The sequence below is a fragment of the Stenella coeruleoalba genome (genome assembly GCF_951394435.1).
Source record: "Stenella coeruleoalba genome assembly, chromosome: 8".
NCBI classification, from domain to species: Eukaryota; Metazoa; Chordata; class Mammalia; order Artiodactyla; family Delphinidae; genus Stenella; species Stenella coeruleoalba.
The window spans coordinates 26,992,829-27,011,370 of record NC_137154.1 but is presented as its reverse complement, the minus strand read 5'-3'; the positions used below and the strand labels follow the sequence as shown (position 1 = coordinate 27,011,370).

Genomic DNA, 18,542 nt, shown 5'->3' with positions numbered 1-18,542 from the left:
AAAAGGTTGAATTCCAGGCAGAGGGACCCACATGGGTATAATAACAGAAATCATGAAGTGCTCAGAAAACAACAAATGAACAATCTAGCTTGGCTAACACCCAAAGAACATATTAGAGAATAGTGAGCCTTGAAAGAGATTACAGCTAACTTTTAAAAATCATTCATCAACATGTACTGTGCACTTGCCCTACATTCAAGACTTTGTTCCAGCACTCGTGAATACAAAGATGAGTAAGACATAAAATCTGTGTACAAAGAATTATCAATTTAGTGGAGGAGAAAGACACAAATGCAAATGCCGATACCAAAACACAAACTCTAAGAACAATTCTCAAAGGACAATAAGAAGTTCTGAGAACACAAAATAATTCGAGGCTAAATCTCTCTGGAGGATCTGAGAGGGCTTCGTGGAAGAAGAGGAAGTTGAAGAAAGCCTTAAAAAGCAAGGAATGGTAATGGCGAGGGTTGTATCCTAGCAAAGAACAACACATGCCATGGCACAAGTAAAGCAAAGTGTAAAGCATGTAGGGGACCCAATTTATTAGCTCCGACTGCAGCGTAGGCTACAACAAAGATCAAGAAGCGGAGTGGATTGGAAAGACAAGTTGAGAGTGGGGGAAGACTGGAGAAGAATCATGGAGATCAATGAAGGCCAGATGAGGATATGGAAATTTAATAGGCAACAGCCAGGCATACAAGTTTTTGAGCAGGAAGATAATGTTACAGCAAAAAACTAAACAGGAATGCCAACAGGATTGGAACTATGGCAAATAAAACTTAATGTCAGATGAATATAGAAGGCATTATTCTTAGTGCACCATTCAACTTATATTTATTTTCTACATTTGCTCAAAAACAGGATTAGAAATCATTGTTTGTTTTATTCTATTTTTATAATTATACTATTTAGATTCACATGCACTTTGAAACAACTAATATTTTCAGTGTAAATTTTGACATAAAAGACTGAATGGGCAACATGGAGAAATTTAAAAAGAGCATGTTGGGACAATGTGTCTTTTGCATTGTCTCTTACAAAGAAAGGGCCCAGACTAGTTAACAGAAAGCCCTCCTTTCTTTGGGCATCCCTACCTCTGTGGGTGCCTTTTGGTTTCATGAATTCAAAAACTAAAAGTTATGCAGCTGAAATGAACAACAACCCTACATAACTTACCAGCCGAGAAAAACAAAAGAATTATTCCTTTTTTTGGAGACAGGTTTAAAATGCTTTTCACAGCTCAGTGCAAGAAGAAAATTCCTTACTGGCAGGATAAGTTTCTAAATATAAATTAATAAAGAGACCTTCTAGATTGAGTTGTTATGAGTTGGGTTCTCTGAAGAACTCATGTTCCTTAGAGACATTGACCCACAGAGCAAATAGGTCAGATCCTAAAGTATAAAGATATAACAGCCATCTTGAAGAATTTCTTAAACAAATGCAACTTATTAATATAGTTGATATAAAGAAAATATGCTAAACGATAGTACTTAAATGACGTGATTCAGGTAGAATTTTTTCAAGTAGAAATACTATATATTGGTTCAGGTTTTTTTTTTCCCCCTATTCTTTTTCAAACTCTTTTCCCATTTTGGTTATTACAGAATACTGAGCAGAGTTCCCTGTGCTATACAGTAGGTCCTTGTTGGTTATCTATTTTAAATATTGCAGTGTGTACATGTCAATCCCAAACTCCCAGTCTATCCCTCCCCCTAATCCTTCCCAATACTGGTCCAGTTTTAAAGTGCTTAATTAATTAACAGGAAGTAATGTATAATACTTGCCTCCAACATTTGTAAAATAATTTACAGTGTTCAAAAACTTTCACAAATATCTACTCAGTCACCATGTATTGACTGAGTGTCCAATACATAAAATACACTTATTCAGAACAACAAATAATTCTGACCTTGTTCTGTAGGAAATGGTTCTCCAAGTCCACCTTTTCAAATTGATCAGGTATCTGTTGACTGATGCCATTGAAATTAATTGGAAATCCCTCACAAACTTCCCAACTAAGAAAATAAAATATTTAATTGTTCTTGTTAGAATAAAATTAGTTTAATTTTAGTACTCTTTAGCATAATAATTTATGCATCTTATACTCTTCTAGTGAGAGAAAAACCAGTGTATAGTCCATAGTCTTTTTAAATGGAAATTTGTAAAGTATCTTTGTATTTATCATTGGGAAAGGGAAGGCTTTAAATTTTTCCCTTACAATTATTTTTTAATACTGGAGGGGGGATTCTATGCCTAATTGATTATTAATAGAACAAAGACACAAAAAATAATTTTTAATCTTACAGAATCACCCACGGTGGAGACCATCATCATTATTAAAATTACAGCCTAAATACACTGGTCTATAAATAATAAAGGATGCTTTTATAACAGTTGTGTTAAGAACATTAGTTTGGTATTTTTAAGAGTCTTTTAAGAGGCAGCACCTTCTAGAGGGTACATGGACAAACCACAAACTGGAAGGGTTGGTCTCATTCTTAGCTCAGCCAAATCACTTATTTTAAAAGTGAGCCAATTCTTATCCTAAAGAAAATCACCTAGATCAACACTGATATATTAAGATATACCATATGGCATGCTATTCAACAGAAAACAGTTCTGGGAATGGTGATAGTATTTTTTTTTTCAGTAGTCTGAGAAATATAAATAAGAGTATGATGACTAAGATTTCCAACGATCCGCTTGAGAGTATACAAAGAAAATCCAAATGGAATCCAAAAATTAAGTAAATTATCTTCAAATTAGTTTGTGCTCAATAAGGGAAGTTTCACATTGTTATACTTAGGGAATTAGATCTAATTTAAATCCATTCATTAAAACAGTATTCATTGCAATTAAGGAAGTAAAATTAAGAAGCAGTACATAAATTAAAAATTAAACTCCTAACTAAAGACTGAAGCGAAAGGCAAGTCTAACAGCTTAGAGAAAGATTATTGCATGTGAAATAAATCTTCTCATAAGTGAAAATGCTTATAAAAAAGAGTGCTGAGTTATTTTCTGTCTATAAAGAGAGAAAGACAAAACATTATAATCTTGTCTGGAAAGTGCAGGCAATCATTGGGGGATGGAGAGGACCAAAGAGTCTGTCTTTCTAGACATATTTAGCAATAGGTTGACACTAGCTAGACTGAGTGACCTCGTCAGACTGCTTTTCATTCTCTGGATCTGCCCTCCATTTCAGCCTTTTTACCTGTATATTAAGGAAAGTTATAATTTGTTAAATTACAAAATATTAAAGCTAGATGGGACCTTATAGATGCATCACCTAATCCAACATGGTTTCAGTATCATGCTGCAATGTCCAATATGGTAGCCACTAGCCACATATTCCAACTTAAATTAAAATTAATTTAATTAAACAAAATTTAAAATTCAATTCCTCAGTCACACTAGTCACATTTCAAGTGCTCAGTGTCATAAAGTTTGTTTCCGTCATCAGAGAAAGTTCTATTAGACAGTGCTGGATAGGGGTTAAGCCCTTAGTTCTTAAGAAAGACAATCTGGGTTAGAATCCTAGCTCTATCATGTACTAGTTGTGTGACTGGGCAAATGACTTTGCCCTTCCATGGCAGAGTTTCTGTCTCCTTAAAATGGAGTAATAATAAGCTAATAAGCAACGATGGGATTAAAATAATTGTTTTGAGGATGAAATAGGTTCTTACCCAATTCATTTAGAGCTGTGCCTGGCCTACGGTCAACACTCAATAACTGCTGGGTTTTATTATTAACCCACAGGAAACTGACACCCATGTGGTCACAGACAATCATGAGCAGATAATGGGGTTAGTGCCCAGATCTTCTTTTTTTTTAAAAAATATTTATTTATTTATTTTGGCTGCACAGGGTCTTAGATGCAGTATGAGGGATCTTTAGTTGCGGCACGCGGGATCTAGCTCCCTGACCAGGGATCGAACCCGGCCCCCATGCACTGGGAGCACAGAGTCTTAACCACTGGACCACCAGGGAAGTCCCAGTGTCCAGATCTTCTAACTCCTGCTCTTCTTACTATGCCACCAAGCCTCCAGCATATTGCTTTTGTTTTCAATTTATCATCATCAAATGAGATGCTTAAACATGAACACTCATATGAGAAAACATATTAATATTTTAATTATTCCATTCAAAACTATTAATTTAGAAACATCCACTAAAAACAATTTTTACATTTCAAATAAAATCATTACCTTTGCAAAGCAGAAAGTATACTATGCTCATTGCCCCATATGTTTTTTAAAACTCAAGGAAAATTAATGATAAGTCTTTTAAGCACTAGCTCATTATATCATGAAATAAGTCAATAAACTAAATAATTGCTTATTTAAGATGATTTAAAGAACATCTTTTAGTGTTTAAATCTCACTCTGGGAAAACTGAGTTAGGTGATTCAGATTGCTTTAACTGAACACTTGTTAATTTACCTGTCACATCCCAGTAGCAGAAGAGCATTAGGATCCAAGAAGGTTTTATATGCGACTGTAATGCCACCTCTGGCAAATGCAGTCACCTGGTCAAAGGTCAAACCCAAAACAGGGTTTAGTGGAGATCTGAAAAATGGAAAAAACATCAAATCTATCTGCAAAATTATACAAACACTGAAATTTGAGTACATATAAACAATAAAACATACCATATCCATGTCTAATAAAATCCAGAAATAAGTGTATTTCCTATTACACAGCACTATTGTTGGTATCCTATACTTATACCTGACATGCACATTTTAGTTTATTTGTTTGATTTATAATATGCGAAGGATAGTTGCAACACATGTAATTTTTAAAAATAATTTCAATAATAAAAGCGAAGTATTTAGTTGAGAAAAACAACCAACTGTCATTCCTATAATGTTCATTTTTCATGTATAACTACAATGCAATACACCCATGGTGATCTTTGGAGCTTATAATCAAATTAATCCTTCATATTTGGCTACAAACAACTATTTTTTTGTGAGCTCACTGAATACTATGCTGATTTGATTTGTCATATTACATACTGTTAGGTACATTGTTTTAAGTTAATTTAATTATATGAGAATTAAAATCAAATGGAAAACAGATCTTAAATAAAAAGAATGGCCACTATGTCAATTACGAGCCATTTTGTTTTTGAAGTTGGTGACAAACACTTGCTCTTCAACTTTAGAATCATAGGACTCAATCACATCACCTGTGTAGTATTGCCAAAAATATTTAAACTGAATCTAATCATGAGAAAACACTCACACAAGTCTAGAATGTGGGACATTCTACAAGAAAAGTGCCTGAACTCTTCAAAAAGAAAACCAATGTCATGAAGAATAAAACAAAAGATGGTGGAATAGTCTACATTACAGAGAACTAAAGAAAATAACTAAATGCAACAGATGAAGCTTATTTGGATACTGGATTACAAAAAAAAGCTCTAAAGCAGATTTTGGGTAGTATGAACACAGATTACATATTAGACAATATTATATTATTGTTGACTGTGTTAGATATTCTACTGTGGTGATAGAGAGAACATCCTGTTCTTCAGTTATGTGACCTGTAGCATTTAGGAGTAAAACTTTATGATTGTGTGGAATTAATTCCAAACAGTTCAAAAGAGAGAGAAAGGAGACATAAGAGAGGTAAAACAAATATGGGAAAATCCTTAAATTGCTGAACCTAGGTGAAGGATATATAAATCTTCATTGTATCAAATTTTCTGTAGATTGGATTTTTTCAAAATAAAAATTGGGAGAAAAACAATTAAAGGACTCAAAATAGAAGGAGATATTGGCAAAATCATCTTTTGCAAACGAGTAACCTTACCCCCCATATCAACATACGTTAGACATGTTAGAATTACTCCCTGAAAATGAATATCATTTACTTAGTACATATTGCACATTTTCTCAATTTTATCCTTTTCTCAATATATTTTAACTAGATGGAAATAACTTTTTTGACATTAATTTAGAAGTTTCAATAGTAGCAAAATGCTATAATGGTTCCCTAATGCCTCATATTGGATTCAAAACCAGAAAAAAATAATACATTATGCTATTAAAATAGCTATGATATACAAACAAATATACACACTTATAAATTCCGCCAACTACAATCCTCAGTTGATTTTAGAATATTCCAGATACTTAGTAATTTTTGTTACTTCACAAATATGATCCAATTAACCAAGAACAAGTGTTTGATCATATTAAAATACTGTATTATAGCAAACATCATTAAAAACATCATAATTAGTCAGTCATTGCTTTCACTTTAACAATGATATTTAAGAAGAAATTATTAGATACATTTTATTAAAGCCTTTCCTTGTAATTGGAAGAGCTTGCTAAATTATACAAGAATTCTTGCCGCTTTAAAGTTCATCGCTATTTTTATCATTGTAAAAATAATTCTCACAATGTAATTAAATTATATTTTGAAATCTGCCTATAGAAGAAGCACCATTCCTTACAGATATTTTTTTAGTTTTATAAATTACACAGCATAAGATACTAGTAAGCATTTTAATTTTACTCTAATGGGACAGATGAAAGATTTTGTAATATGCTACCCACAACAAATCCTACCAATGTCTCCCAAAACCTGCATGGATTTCTGAGTAGATTAGTTCTCTTTGAAATTTTGACTATTAGAATATACAGTAAATCTAATCAGCTCCTAGTTCTGTCTATGCTATTTTTGTTAAAATTAGTGTATAATCAATTATATTCTACAAGCAATATTTCCCCTATTCTGTTCTATAGATAAAGAGCTAAAAATGAAACAAAACAAAAAGATTAAAAGTAGACAGAAAAGTGTGTTTAAGTTTCCTGACAAGCAGCTTCAGAGTTCATCTGGATGTGTCCTGTCAAAATATGCATAAATTTCCAAGATATTCCACACAACAGCCAGGCTCATCAGTGCCTGTAGACTGAAGCCTTTTTCTTTTCTTGGGAACACAGATAATTTTATGCAGGAATTTACCAATCTACAAAAATTTACACAATGCTCAGTAATAACCAGTAATTATTGTGGGATAATGTAAGGTGCTTTTGAGGAACATAACTTTGATAGGATAGAGTTTACAAGCTTTACCAATTTATCTTTGGCTGTCCTGTCATTGGAGCTTAAAAGGTTAAGACTTTATTTGTGAAAACATAGAGAGATAGTGGGGAATCATGTTGTCTACAGCTTCATAAATCTTGCTTAAGATCCTTTTCAATTACCATCCATTTCTCCTTTAAAAAGGGACAAAAAAATAGAGGAGTGGAAGCAGGTCAGGGCAGTGTGCGACAATGACAGTGTGATGGGCTTGGGCCCCCGTGGCGTTTCCATCTGCTATCATTAAGGTGACTACTCAGACATGAACAAATCCCACTTGCTGTGCTGACAGGCAGACTTCAAGAACTATGACAAGGCATTAAGACAGAAAGTCAGGGGGGTGGGGGAAAGAGAGAGAGAGATGTCATATCCCACAAACAATACTGCCTCACAAAAAAAAAATGCCCCTGGAATTTTATTGGAATTCAAAATAAGTTTTTTTTATAAAGGGTGCTACTTGGCTTCTCAACTCTCCTTTTAAATTAGCTTGTCCCAGAAAGATTGAGAATAAACACCTTGCTCCTACCTGTATGCTTTACCATAAGAGACCCAAATTTTTTGCTCATTCTTCAGCGAAAGTGGATTCTTAATTTCTTGACCGTGCTCGTCGAAAAGCCGGATTGAAGAAAAATCGAGGCCTGGTGGGTTGATGGAAGAACCTTGAAGTCTTCGATGAATCTTGAAAAGTAACTGGTGGTGGGGAGGGGTGTGGAAATGAAGAAGAAAAAGAAATAACGTAAAATGTGAACACCTGTGATAAACTGTCTCTACTCCGTAACAGATGAAGTCCAAACAAATGATAATTAAATTCATACAGAATGTTAAAAGAAGTGTGAAATGATGGCAATGTTTAGCTCGGTGTAAAGTAACAAAATGAGCATGGGCTTTTAACCAGCAGGGGGTGCCACAGGCTCGTGATTGAGCTCTGACCCCTTGGCACGGGGACGGAAAGCAGATGTGACAGTCTTACAGAAAGAGCATTTAGCTTCTACACACGGTACCGGTCCTCTTTGATAAGGGTTATGCTTTTCTTGTCTGAGCTACACATTCTGTTGGGTCCTTCCAGAGTATGTTCAAGTTTTACAATCAGCAATCTCCCATCACCGAGACTAACCTCAGGTAACCAACGGTGGAACAAGCCACCACTGACAGGACTGCAAAAATAAACGTGACTTTCCGGCTTACGCCAGCCAATTCACTTAGAAGAACTCTTCCTGGATGTATTAATTAAGAGCTCTGCAGAAGCTTGCGAGCGGCTTCAATAGTGGATGTTTTCAAGTTTTAAATAAGATGTGTCGAAGTGTGAAGTATGAAATGCTATCATTTAATATGTTAAATAATAGCATTGTCTGTGTTTGCTTCTTATACTTAGAATCTCTAAATTATCAAGATATTTCTAACTGAAGGCATATTTCAAATAAAAGTAAATCCGGCTGAACCGTGTTGCACATGGACTTTTAAAAGATATTTTTCATCATTATCTGTCACCTTTGAGTGTTTAGGCCTCTGCTCTTTCCCGCTCTGTGCCCCAACTATCCATCACTCTGTTTTCCCCCCAGCCTTCTGTCACAGGCTTCCTTTTCTTCTCTGCCTTGTCAGTTCTTGTGTCTCTCAATTTCTTGTTACTCTGTAATCTCGGCAGGGATGCGGATATAGTTGTAGCCTTTTCTTGCCTAGCTGCTGTTCAGGGTGCCTTTTTTGCTCCTTCTATTAATTCCCATTGAAGGCATATTGAGACGTGCTAAATGCCGAGGCCCAGAGAAAAGGAAAGGTGCAAGCCTGTCATATATCTCCAGTTTCCTCACCTATTGGCTGTAAACTCTTTACCGAGTAAAATATTTTCTATGACCAGCAACTATATCTATAGAAGGCTTAAGGCTTAGGCTTTGCCCTAGTTAGGGATAAATAATCTTATCTCCAACTTCATCAGCTTTATGTTGTTTCTATCAGCTCTGCACTGACCAGATATTTTAGCCTTGAGCATCAGAAGGGCTGAAAATGATGATACATCTTTCCTTTCATTAAAGTTAATACTTTTCATCCAGCATAGCCAAGTCCTTTGAGTTAAAAATAATGATTACTATTCTCTTTAGGAATATAATAGGCAACGTGTTAGAATAGTAAAAATCTGTGTTTTGTTTTTTCACTGGAACCACAAAAAGGTTTGAAATCCATGGACTGTATTTACAAAGCCCTACATTTATTTCTGTGTGGTCTCAGCCCTTGAGCTTATTTTTTGTGGCTTTGCTATTATTTCAGAAAACAAGTAATGTTGATCATTTTTTAAATCACAGTGATTTTGCTTTACAGGCATCTCCTTTTTTGTAAAGGGAGAAGATATAAAAAATTTAAGGCCTGATCCAGGAGAGAAATAAGCACACAAAGAACAGGAGTGTGTGGTAGAAGGGATGTGAACACCTGCCCACTTAGCCAAATTCACTTTCACAGGAGTTGCATTGCAATCTCTATTTTCTCAACTTGGCAACACACTGCATTTTAGGTGTTCAAAGATGAGCATGCGACAGCCTACAGGAGGTAAGGCCTCAATGTCTTTCATCTCTAGGTCATTGGTGAGGGCTGGGCTATAGTGACCAAAAACAGTGATAATCTTCACCCATTTATCTTTAAAGTTGTCATCACCAGGCCTTTATAGGATAAGAATTTGTTCAGGGACCTGAGAAGAGTGTGAAACATCTTAGGCTAGTGATTGAGACAAGTGTGCACCAAGGGAACAGTCATCTTTGGGTGTCACAAGGGCTCTCCCAAAAAGCTTTATAATGCCCCTAGTTAAAGGTTTTCCCCCGATTTTCTTGCATAGAGATGCAAACCACAGATCAATTTCAGTGTGCCATTAGCCAACAAAAGCTTTCTACAGAATAATATCTTCCTGTGTAATCTAACATAAATTCCATCTTCAATTTTTTATATGAACCAAAAAGGACAATATTCTAATGTGGAAAAGAGGAATTTACAGGTAGAGCATTCTAGGAAGCCTTTTGAATCATGGTGATGTGTATAGTCAGGGATGTGATGGTAAAAGAAAACCAGCCAAGGCTCTTTATCATTCCCTCTCTAATCAATCAAGGTAGCACTTCCCATCTCTTCTGAGCTCAGCTAGGGATCGGATGATCAGCTTTTGTGACTGACTGTGAAGTCCAGGTAATGGATACCACCAGGGAGAGGTAAGTCTGAGGGTACTGAACCGAAGGGGGGAAAAATGGAGCAAGTTTCTGAACAAAGGTCAAGTAACAGAGCCCAAAACACTGGTGTGCGCTCAGGCGAATAACCCCAATTTGTAAACAACAGGGTATTCAGTGGCCTTTCATGCAAGACAAAGACCCAAAATAAAGACCCTGAACATATTGGTTCTGCTTGAGAAACATCCCAATTGTCTGGAAAATAGGAAAAGGTAAGAATGCCTAAGATAAACCATCTGGACTTGCTCACAACGAGCACAGGAGAAGACCAAGGCTGTGTGTTAGTTGCTCAGGGTCTAGGGCTTGGAAATACCCTAGACGCAGAACACACCCTCCACTGGAAATCATGTCACTTCTTTTCAATGTGTAAACAAGAGGTCAATTCCAGAGTCCAGTGTAGACAGATTTTCAAATAAAAGGATAATGAAGATTAAGATGCTATTAAGTAAGAGGTCAGGAGTTAATACTATACTAGAGCTGAGAACCTCCGGAATCCAGGAGTCAAGCTTGAAACTATACATCTTTACAGATCAGCAAACGATTCATCTTTTCTGAACAACTTTAAAAATGTAATTGTCTAAATTAACTACAAGTAACTTGGAAGGTGCTCACAGTCATAAATGAATAGTCAGTAAACTCACTCTTTCCATCATATAGCCAGTTTTAATTGGGCTATTGGGCCCCAGATCTTTTTCACTGATACAAACAGAGATCTCTCCAGTGTCTTTACCATTTTCAAATATCTGAAAAATAAGCACATTCAAAATTAAAAATAAATACTCGCACACATATACATACATATAAATACATATATAAACACAAGCAGTCCTGATTTTGCACAGTACAGTGCCGACTGAAACTCACGCATATGGTTAACTGTGTAAAACAAAGATGGCCGGTATGAGCACATGCGAGTAATTGGCAATGAAAAGCAACAGGACTAGAATAGTATAAAGGAAGTCCCTTGATTCTCCTTTTGGTTTCAGTGTCCTTAACCTGACTGTCATTCCCTGCAATCTTAAAATAGAAGGAAACACAGACATTAAAGGAGGAATCACTGACTACACCGAATGCTTACATGGGGCAAGCGTCAGGGAAAGGTCAGCTAGCAACCAATTAACTAGCTCATTTCATTCTTTTTGAAGAACATAAAGCCATCAATTATGTAAGGAATGTTTAATTTATATTTAAAATATATCAGTGTTCAGCTCATCTTTTGACTCACTGAAAGGAAATCCAACCTGACAAATGTATTGCATAAAGGTACAATGAAAGCCATCCATTTTAAGTGCATATAAGCAACAAGTTGCTGAGAACAGAGATAAAATTCAGAACATTGCATTATGCAATGCTCATCTGGAAAAAGAAAATGCTAGCTAACGTTCTGGTCAAAGGTATCCAAACAAACCAGTCCCAAAGGAAGCCTCCACTAGAGTGAACACCGTCCTCTGACCATGCTGAGGGCCCACATGGGGTGTGTCATTCACCAGGCAAGAGAGAATGCAGGCCGATAGAGGCTTGATGAGTAACGTAAATCCTTGCTTTTTACTGTATTTTTTTCTCAAAAGTTCTTTTCTTCCCTTTCTGATAGACCTATCACATCAGAGTAACCATTTTATTTATTTCTAGTGCTATCTCCAGAGAAGATAATTTGGGAGAATATTTTATTTAAATATAAGAAAGAAAACCATCTGTTTTACTTCTGAGACAGTTTGAGAGTTATTTAATTAGTCCTAACCTGGTTTAGGAAATAATGTGCTTCAATAGCACTTCCTCAGGCTTTAGGCAAAAAAAAAAAAAAAAAAAAGGTTTAAAAAAAGAGTAACAATGTTTAAGAACGGTGGGATTTTCTCCACTCTGTGCTTTTCATGGTACTGACAGCCTAGTGGAGATGGTACAGCTGTCAGCCTTGGAGCACTGATGCTCCACACTCTACAGTAGCTTTTGCTAAAGGGGATTTTTTAAACCTCTTTTCTGAGAAAAGATACAATTCTGAGCAAGAAATCTCTCTATGTTAGCCAGGAAGTTTGTAAACCCAACTGTTGCCTACAAACCTATGGGAAAGAATGTGGGAGGAGAAGCTTACTGTCCCAACAATCTCTTCAGGGCCCTCTTAAACAACAGAGCCATTTAGCAATTAGGTTCACAATTCCAGGCGGATCGCATTCTGCAAGGTTAGTGTTGACAAAGGCTCGGTTTGGAGAACTTATTGATGTTCCTTTGTCAAGACTTGCTATATACGGAACTGGAGTGCAGCAAATTATATTCTAGAAAATAGCTGTGTGAGTGCTGTCAAACTGAGAAAGCAAATAGGACCTGGACAACACCTAAGACCTTCGTTAGCTTACTGCTTTCTTCACTACTGTTAATAAGCCTTCCCTTCTATGTCCAGAAAAGAGTGTTCTCAAGAAAAAAAAAAAAGGCTCTGGCCTCTAAAAGCCCTATGAGGGCATAAGGAAAAAAGAGGTGCTTTATTGTTTAAGTAAAAGTTTAGGTGTTTAAGTGAAAGAAATCTGCCCTCCACTAGTCATTCATATAATGTTTTTTTTTTCTGTATTTCTACAAAAGTAAAAATTCCCCAAGCCGAAATTCTATGACATTCTGCTTTTCTTAAGGCTCAGCTCCTATTTTTAGGTCTGTATCACTATGACCATTTTTTTTTAATCTAAGTATTCTATTTTTTTCTTCCTTTGCATGAGAAGTATTTTTATTTCTATTGTCCAATGTCTAAACAAAGATAGCTCTCTAAACAGAGTTTACATAGGAAAATAAAAAATAGTCTACCTTTATTTTCCTGCTGCCTAACCCTTGGCTTAAGAAAAACCAACTGCTTCCTAGTGGCTATCTGCATGCCATTACCTCCTTATAGTTCTAAAACTAAATTCTCACCCTTGAAGTAGGGTGATACAAAAAGCCAGCTAAAGGCTAGTCTTGAGTCCCTAGCTGAGGAGTAATGCAATAGAATCTAAAAGAAAAAAAGGGGGGGGGGATCCAGATCCTTTCAAAAACATTGTAGCTAATGACTATTGAAAAAAATACCTATAAATAGGAATTTACTTCTAAGCCCTTAGTTACACAAAGTACAGAGTTTCTAGGAGGAGTTTCCCATGAACTGCAGCCTTTTTACTTTCCTTCATGTCAACAATGACTTTTCTTCAGCAGAATTAAATTAGGTTAACACCAATGTTTCACTGTAATGTTGTTAATCAATTCTTCATTCAACAAATATTTATTGAGTGCCTACTATGTGCCATCCACTGCTCAAGTGCTTAAGATATACCAGTGAACTAAGATTCCTGACAGAACAAGTAAGTAAATCATATAGCAAGGTCAGGATACATCCAGGTCTGTGAGGTCTGAAGTTTATACAACTTGGTGGGCCTTCATTAACAAAAAAAAATGCAAAATTACAAATGGAAAACTAGATACAAAATATTTATTTAAAATGAGAAATTACAATAATTTACACATATTAAAAAGCTCACACATAGCAAAAAACATGACAAAATCCAGAAAAAGTCACAAAATATTTTCATTAATTTACTATCCAATGCACATTTTTTGGCTGAATTGTCTTCAATCACCTCTTCATTTGGTAATCTTGTAACATTTTCTATAAGGAGAATAGGAATATAATTCCATCTTCCCTCTTGCCTGGTTAATCAAAAAATTTCTATTATTGATTAGAAAAATTTCTCTCAACTACACAACTTGGTTGGTCATTTCATAAAAATTTTTAGGACTGATGTCAACTTTGGGAAAAGCTTGATAGTTTACTTTAAAATATGAGCTGTAAAATATGGAAGGATTTTCTACAAGTTACTTGACTTTGTTAATTTCACACTATGTTTTTCCTCCACCACCCATATACTTTTGGTGACAGGCACTCTAGTCCACAGTCAAAAAGCAATACACTCTATGGCCAGCAGGTAGTAGCCATCTTCCTAGAAGCTCTTCCCATACCAGGGTGGCTTAGCCCTAACTGAACTACGATACAGGGAAATGACTGCACACCAGTAATTACATCCCACTATGCTCAAACTAAATGTATCCTCAACTCAACTTCCCCTTAGCCAGACCTCAAAAATGCCTGCAACCACTTCAGCTCCAGCTGGTGCAAGGGAAAACTTGACAGAGAGGAAGTTGGAGTGGAAACAGACAATGCTCTCAGTCAATTGTAGTTAAAATATATTATATTTGCAAATTTTACAGAAACATGTGGCCATGTGAACACATTGCTAGGGCCTCTCCCAGGGTTTTGGAAGGGGCCTAAGCAGGAAAGGGGCCTTGAAACTTAGGTACATGGGTATCATGGTAAACGCACCTTGGAGGAAGTTAGAAGGTGGTAAGTGCCATGTAAAGAGGAAGAAATATAGCAGAGAAGGGATATAGGGCCTAGGATCAATGAGTGGGATGGGTGGTGGTCGCCATATGAAGCAGGTGATCAGAAAAGGCTTTCAAGAGAGGAAAGATTTGAGTAAAGACTTGGAGGTGAGAGAGTCAGCCAAGCAGATAGCTGGCAGAAGAGCACTGGAGGCAGAGGGAGAGGCTAGAGCAAAGAAACTAAGGCAGGAACGTGCCCAGTATGTTCCAGGAACTACAAGCAGGCTGGTGTGATGGGAGCAGAGTGAGAGAGAAGAAGGGTAAGTAACGTGAAATCAGAGGGTTAAGGGGTGGGCAGCAAAATGGGGGATCCTTGGAGGGACTGGAACAGAGCAGTAACAGGATCTGACTTAAAAGGAGCATCGGGGCTGCTGGGTGGAGAGTAGACTCCAGGGAGCAAAAGTTATCCGAAGGGTGAATGACTGCGGCTCAGAACAGAGTATTAACAATGGACTTGGTTATAAATGGTCAATTTCTTTCATTCATTCCAGAGTAATTTGTTCATTAGTGGGGTTGGGAAATAAAATTTGTAGCTAGGCTAATATTTCTGGGCCCTGACGTCTGCATCTATGGATGTAAATAAATCAACCTAAGTATAACTTCATATGTAGTTTCTGTGAAGGCACAAAAATGTTTACAAACTATCAAAAGAACTGTATTTACTGTGAAGATTTTATAGAGGCAGTGACCAAAACGTCAACCACGCGGGGGGAAGATGACTTGAATAGGATGTGGTTCTTTGACCAGTTTGTCTGGCATCATTTATGACACCTATTTAAGGACTTGTATAAGGCCTAGTTCAGTGCCATTATCGGCCTTTAATGCTATAAGTCTGGTTAAGAGCTAGCTGTCGGGGACCAGCAGGTTCCCAAACTCTCTATAACGGCTGGACAGACCACCCAGGAAGCTCTTCTGTGCGTGAGTGGAAGGCCAAACACCTAAGCTTCAAAATGCCTCAGGAGGCAATGCTGTCAAGAGGCAATAATAGGAAAATGACACCGCAGTGTGTTGCCGAAAGTTGGGAGGCTGTACGGTAACAGGATTTACTACTAGAGGTCTGGTGAAGGAAAGGAATATACAATAGCCCCACAAAACTATTTGGCATACTTCAGGTGAAATAATTAAATAAGTTGGGAAAAGGTTAGCTTACATGTTGTCTTGGATTAGGGTCCCCAGGAAACAGACTCTGGGACCAAAATTTACCTGCGGGAAGCTTCCTGCGGAGCCTTCTCAGGTACAACACAGGTGAGGGGAGTGAGGAAACAGGAGTGGGCAGAGGGAGAAGGTAAACTGTGATGTAGTTGCAACAGAGGCCTCTGGTGGGAGCTCTAGACCTGGGATGGCCCCTCAGAGCTGTCCAGAATTGAGGCCAGGGAGTATGGCTTTGCACTGCCCACCAATCAAATATTGGATGCAGACTGCCCTCAGGATGGGGGCCTAATCTTTGGAGAAGCAGCAACTTCACACCAAGGGCAACTGTCCGAGAAGAATGTAGGTGTGGCAGCTGGAGGTGGGGGGTGGTTATCTCAGTCCTGAAGAGGGAATCCAGGTAGTGTGGCACGGCATCCACTACACACGTGCACAGTGATTCGCAGTGTAGAGTGCTCACACCTTTAAATCACTCAATACTCAAAGCCACTGGATTTTATAGGTGAGTCTCAGAGAGGTTAAGTGACTTGCCTAGTGCAAATCTACTCATAAGGGGCAGCACGATCTTTAGAAATCAAGTCCTCTGATTTTTTTCCAGCTTTATTGAGATATAACTATCATATAACATGTAGGTTTGTGCACAACGTGTTGATTTGATACATATTTCTAAATGATTACCAGGGTCAGCTAACACCTCCATCACATCACATAATTACCATTTCTTTTTGTGGTAAGAATATTTAAGATCTACCCTCTTTAAAACTTTCAAGTAAATAATACATATTAGTAACTAAATCACAGTCTTCAGCATTGTATCCCCAGAACTTATTCATCCTCTGACTGAAAGTTCATACCTTTGGACCAATATCTCCCCATTCCCACCTCCAGCCCCACCTCAACCCCTAGTACCTACCATCCTAGTCTCTGTTTCTACAAGGTCGGCTTTCTTAGACTCCACATATAAGTGATATCATACAGTATTTGTCTTTCTCTGTCTGACTTATTTCACTTAGCATAATGCCCTACGATGTTTTAAATTACAAACATCAAAATTTACTCATATCTAAGATTAGAGATCCTACAATATGAAAAATTTTAAAGGTATAGAAAAGTAATTTATAGAAGTTTTTTACCTAAGTCAAAGAACATGAAAATTAAAATGGAATATTTTCTTATGTGAGAAGCTAATTAGCCATGAAAAAAATCTATCCAATCAGAACTCAAAGTAACCTTTAGAGATAGAAAATTCACTCTAAGTGAACTAACATTGTATGTACATTAAATCAAATAAATGTGCTATTACTTTTTTTATTGTTACAGACTTGTGAGATAGTTTATAGAATGTCCACATTTTCTATATCTTCTCAAATGTATAATATACTATAAATCAAACTGTAAGCATGTCTAATTTTAATATTCAGATAAGAAGATAATCACAAAGCAAATATTAAAATTACGAGATTCAGGCAATGAAAAGTTAATAATGAATTAGTATGTTTATACTGCATATAGGAAAATGTGTTTTAATGCCTAACAGAGATATCTTTAAACTGTACTTAACAGGTAAGGAGACAGTACATTTGTCCCAAGAAATAAAAATGCACTTATGTGAAGACAAGTTATTTCACTGTTAAACTTCACCAGTCTAAGTGGGACCTGAATCAAAAATCAAATAACACTGTTTTAAAGCCCAGAAAAGGTATATTTAAGAAAATAATTTATTTTAAAAGAGACATTTTAGATATCCTCTGTAAGTTGCAGCACAGCCCACCATTTAGAAGATATAAAGTGGGTGACTGCCAATGGTGTAGGATTTTAGGAGTGGGCTAAAAGACTCTGACCCCAAAATACCACTCACATCAACTTTCCAATACTAGCTGAAATTCCAGTTGGAGGGATACTCTTTTGTCACAACTGAAATACCACAGCTCTATGAGAGAAAATAATATTTGACCTTACTGGTTATTGATCTTTGAGGCTAGGATTTTCAATCTTGGCTTTCTGGAATTCCTCAGAGGGCCTGGGGTAGGGCTGGTGGATAGGGGAGTGAGAGTGGGGAGCTGTGGTCCAAAGTGGGAGATCAAACCTGATGAGTGAGTCTGTGGGGAAAACCACCAACCTGGCTTCAAAAGGGGTACATCCTACTTTCATTTACTTTACACAGGGCATTCCAAGAAAAACTTTGATCCAAGAAAAAGAAAGGTTTCATACTGTCTTAGCGTGAAAGAAAGTATGGTATGCCTTTTTCCTGAAGTAAGGATGGTACCTGACAGCCTGAACTGGGGGGTTGGAGTTGGGTATGGAGGAAAGGCCACGGGGGGCCAAGGATGGAGAGGTCTGCAAGATGCCCTCATCAGCTTCACAGTTACCCTGGGAGTGGGCCTGTGTTCTTTTCCTTTAAGCATTTAAAGTCACGTTTCACTGCTTTGTCATAATTTTTTTAAAGGGCTTCTCCCCAACCCCATTTCTGACAAAGTAAAATTTCTAAAACAAGGTGCATGATGCTGCAAAAAATAATCTCTTTGTATCCAATTACAATTCTCGCTAAAGTCATTACATGAAAATGTTTAAAATTATATAGAAGATAGTGGCAAGGTAAATGTGTTTGCCCGATGTTCTAAGCCAAGTAATTTCTTTTTCTTTTTTTAATTTTTAATTAATTTTTTTTTTTTTTTTGGCTGTGTTGAGTCTTCGTTGCTGTGCGCGGGCTCTTCTCTAG

At 36.8% G+C, this 18,542-nt stretch overlaps 1 protein-coding gene across 1 annotated transcript in view; it reads right to left on the bottom strand.

Moving 5' to 3' along the window:
- Positions 1–18,542, bottom strand: part of DCDC1 (doublecortin domain containing 1) — a 461,265-nt gene that overhangs the window by 202,327 nt on the left and 240,396 nt on the right. The window contains 4 exon segments of the mRNA XM_079930692.1: positions 1,910–2,015; positions 4,440–4,565; positions 7,621–7,784; positions 10,933–11,034. Coding sequence (XP_079786818.1) covers positions 1,910–2,015; positions 4,440–4,565; positions 7,621–7,784; positions 10,933–11,034 — 498 coding nt within the window.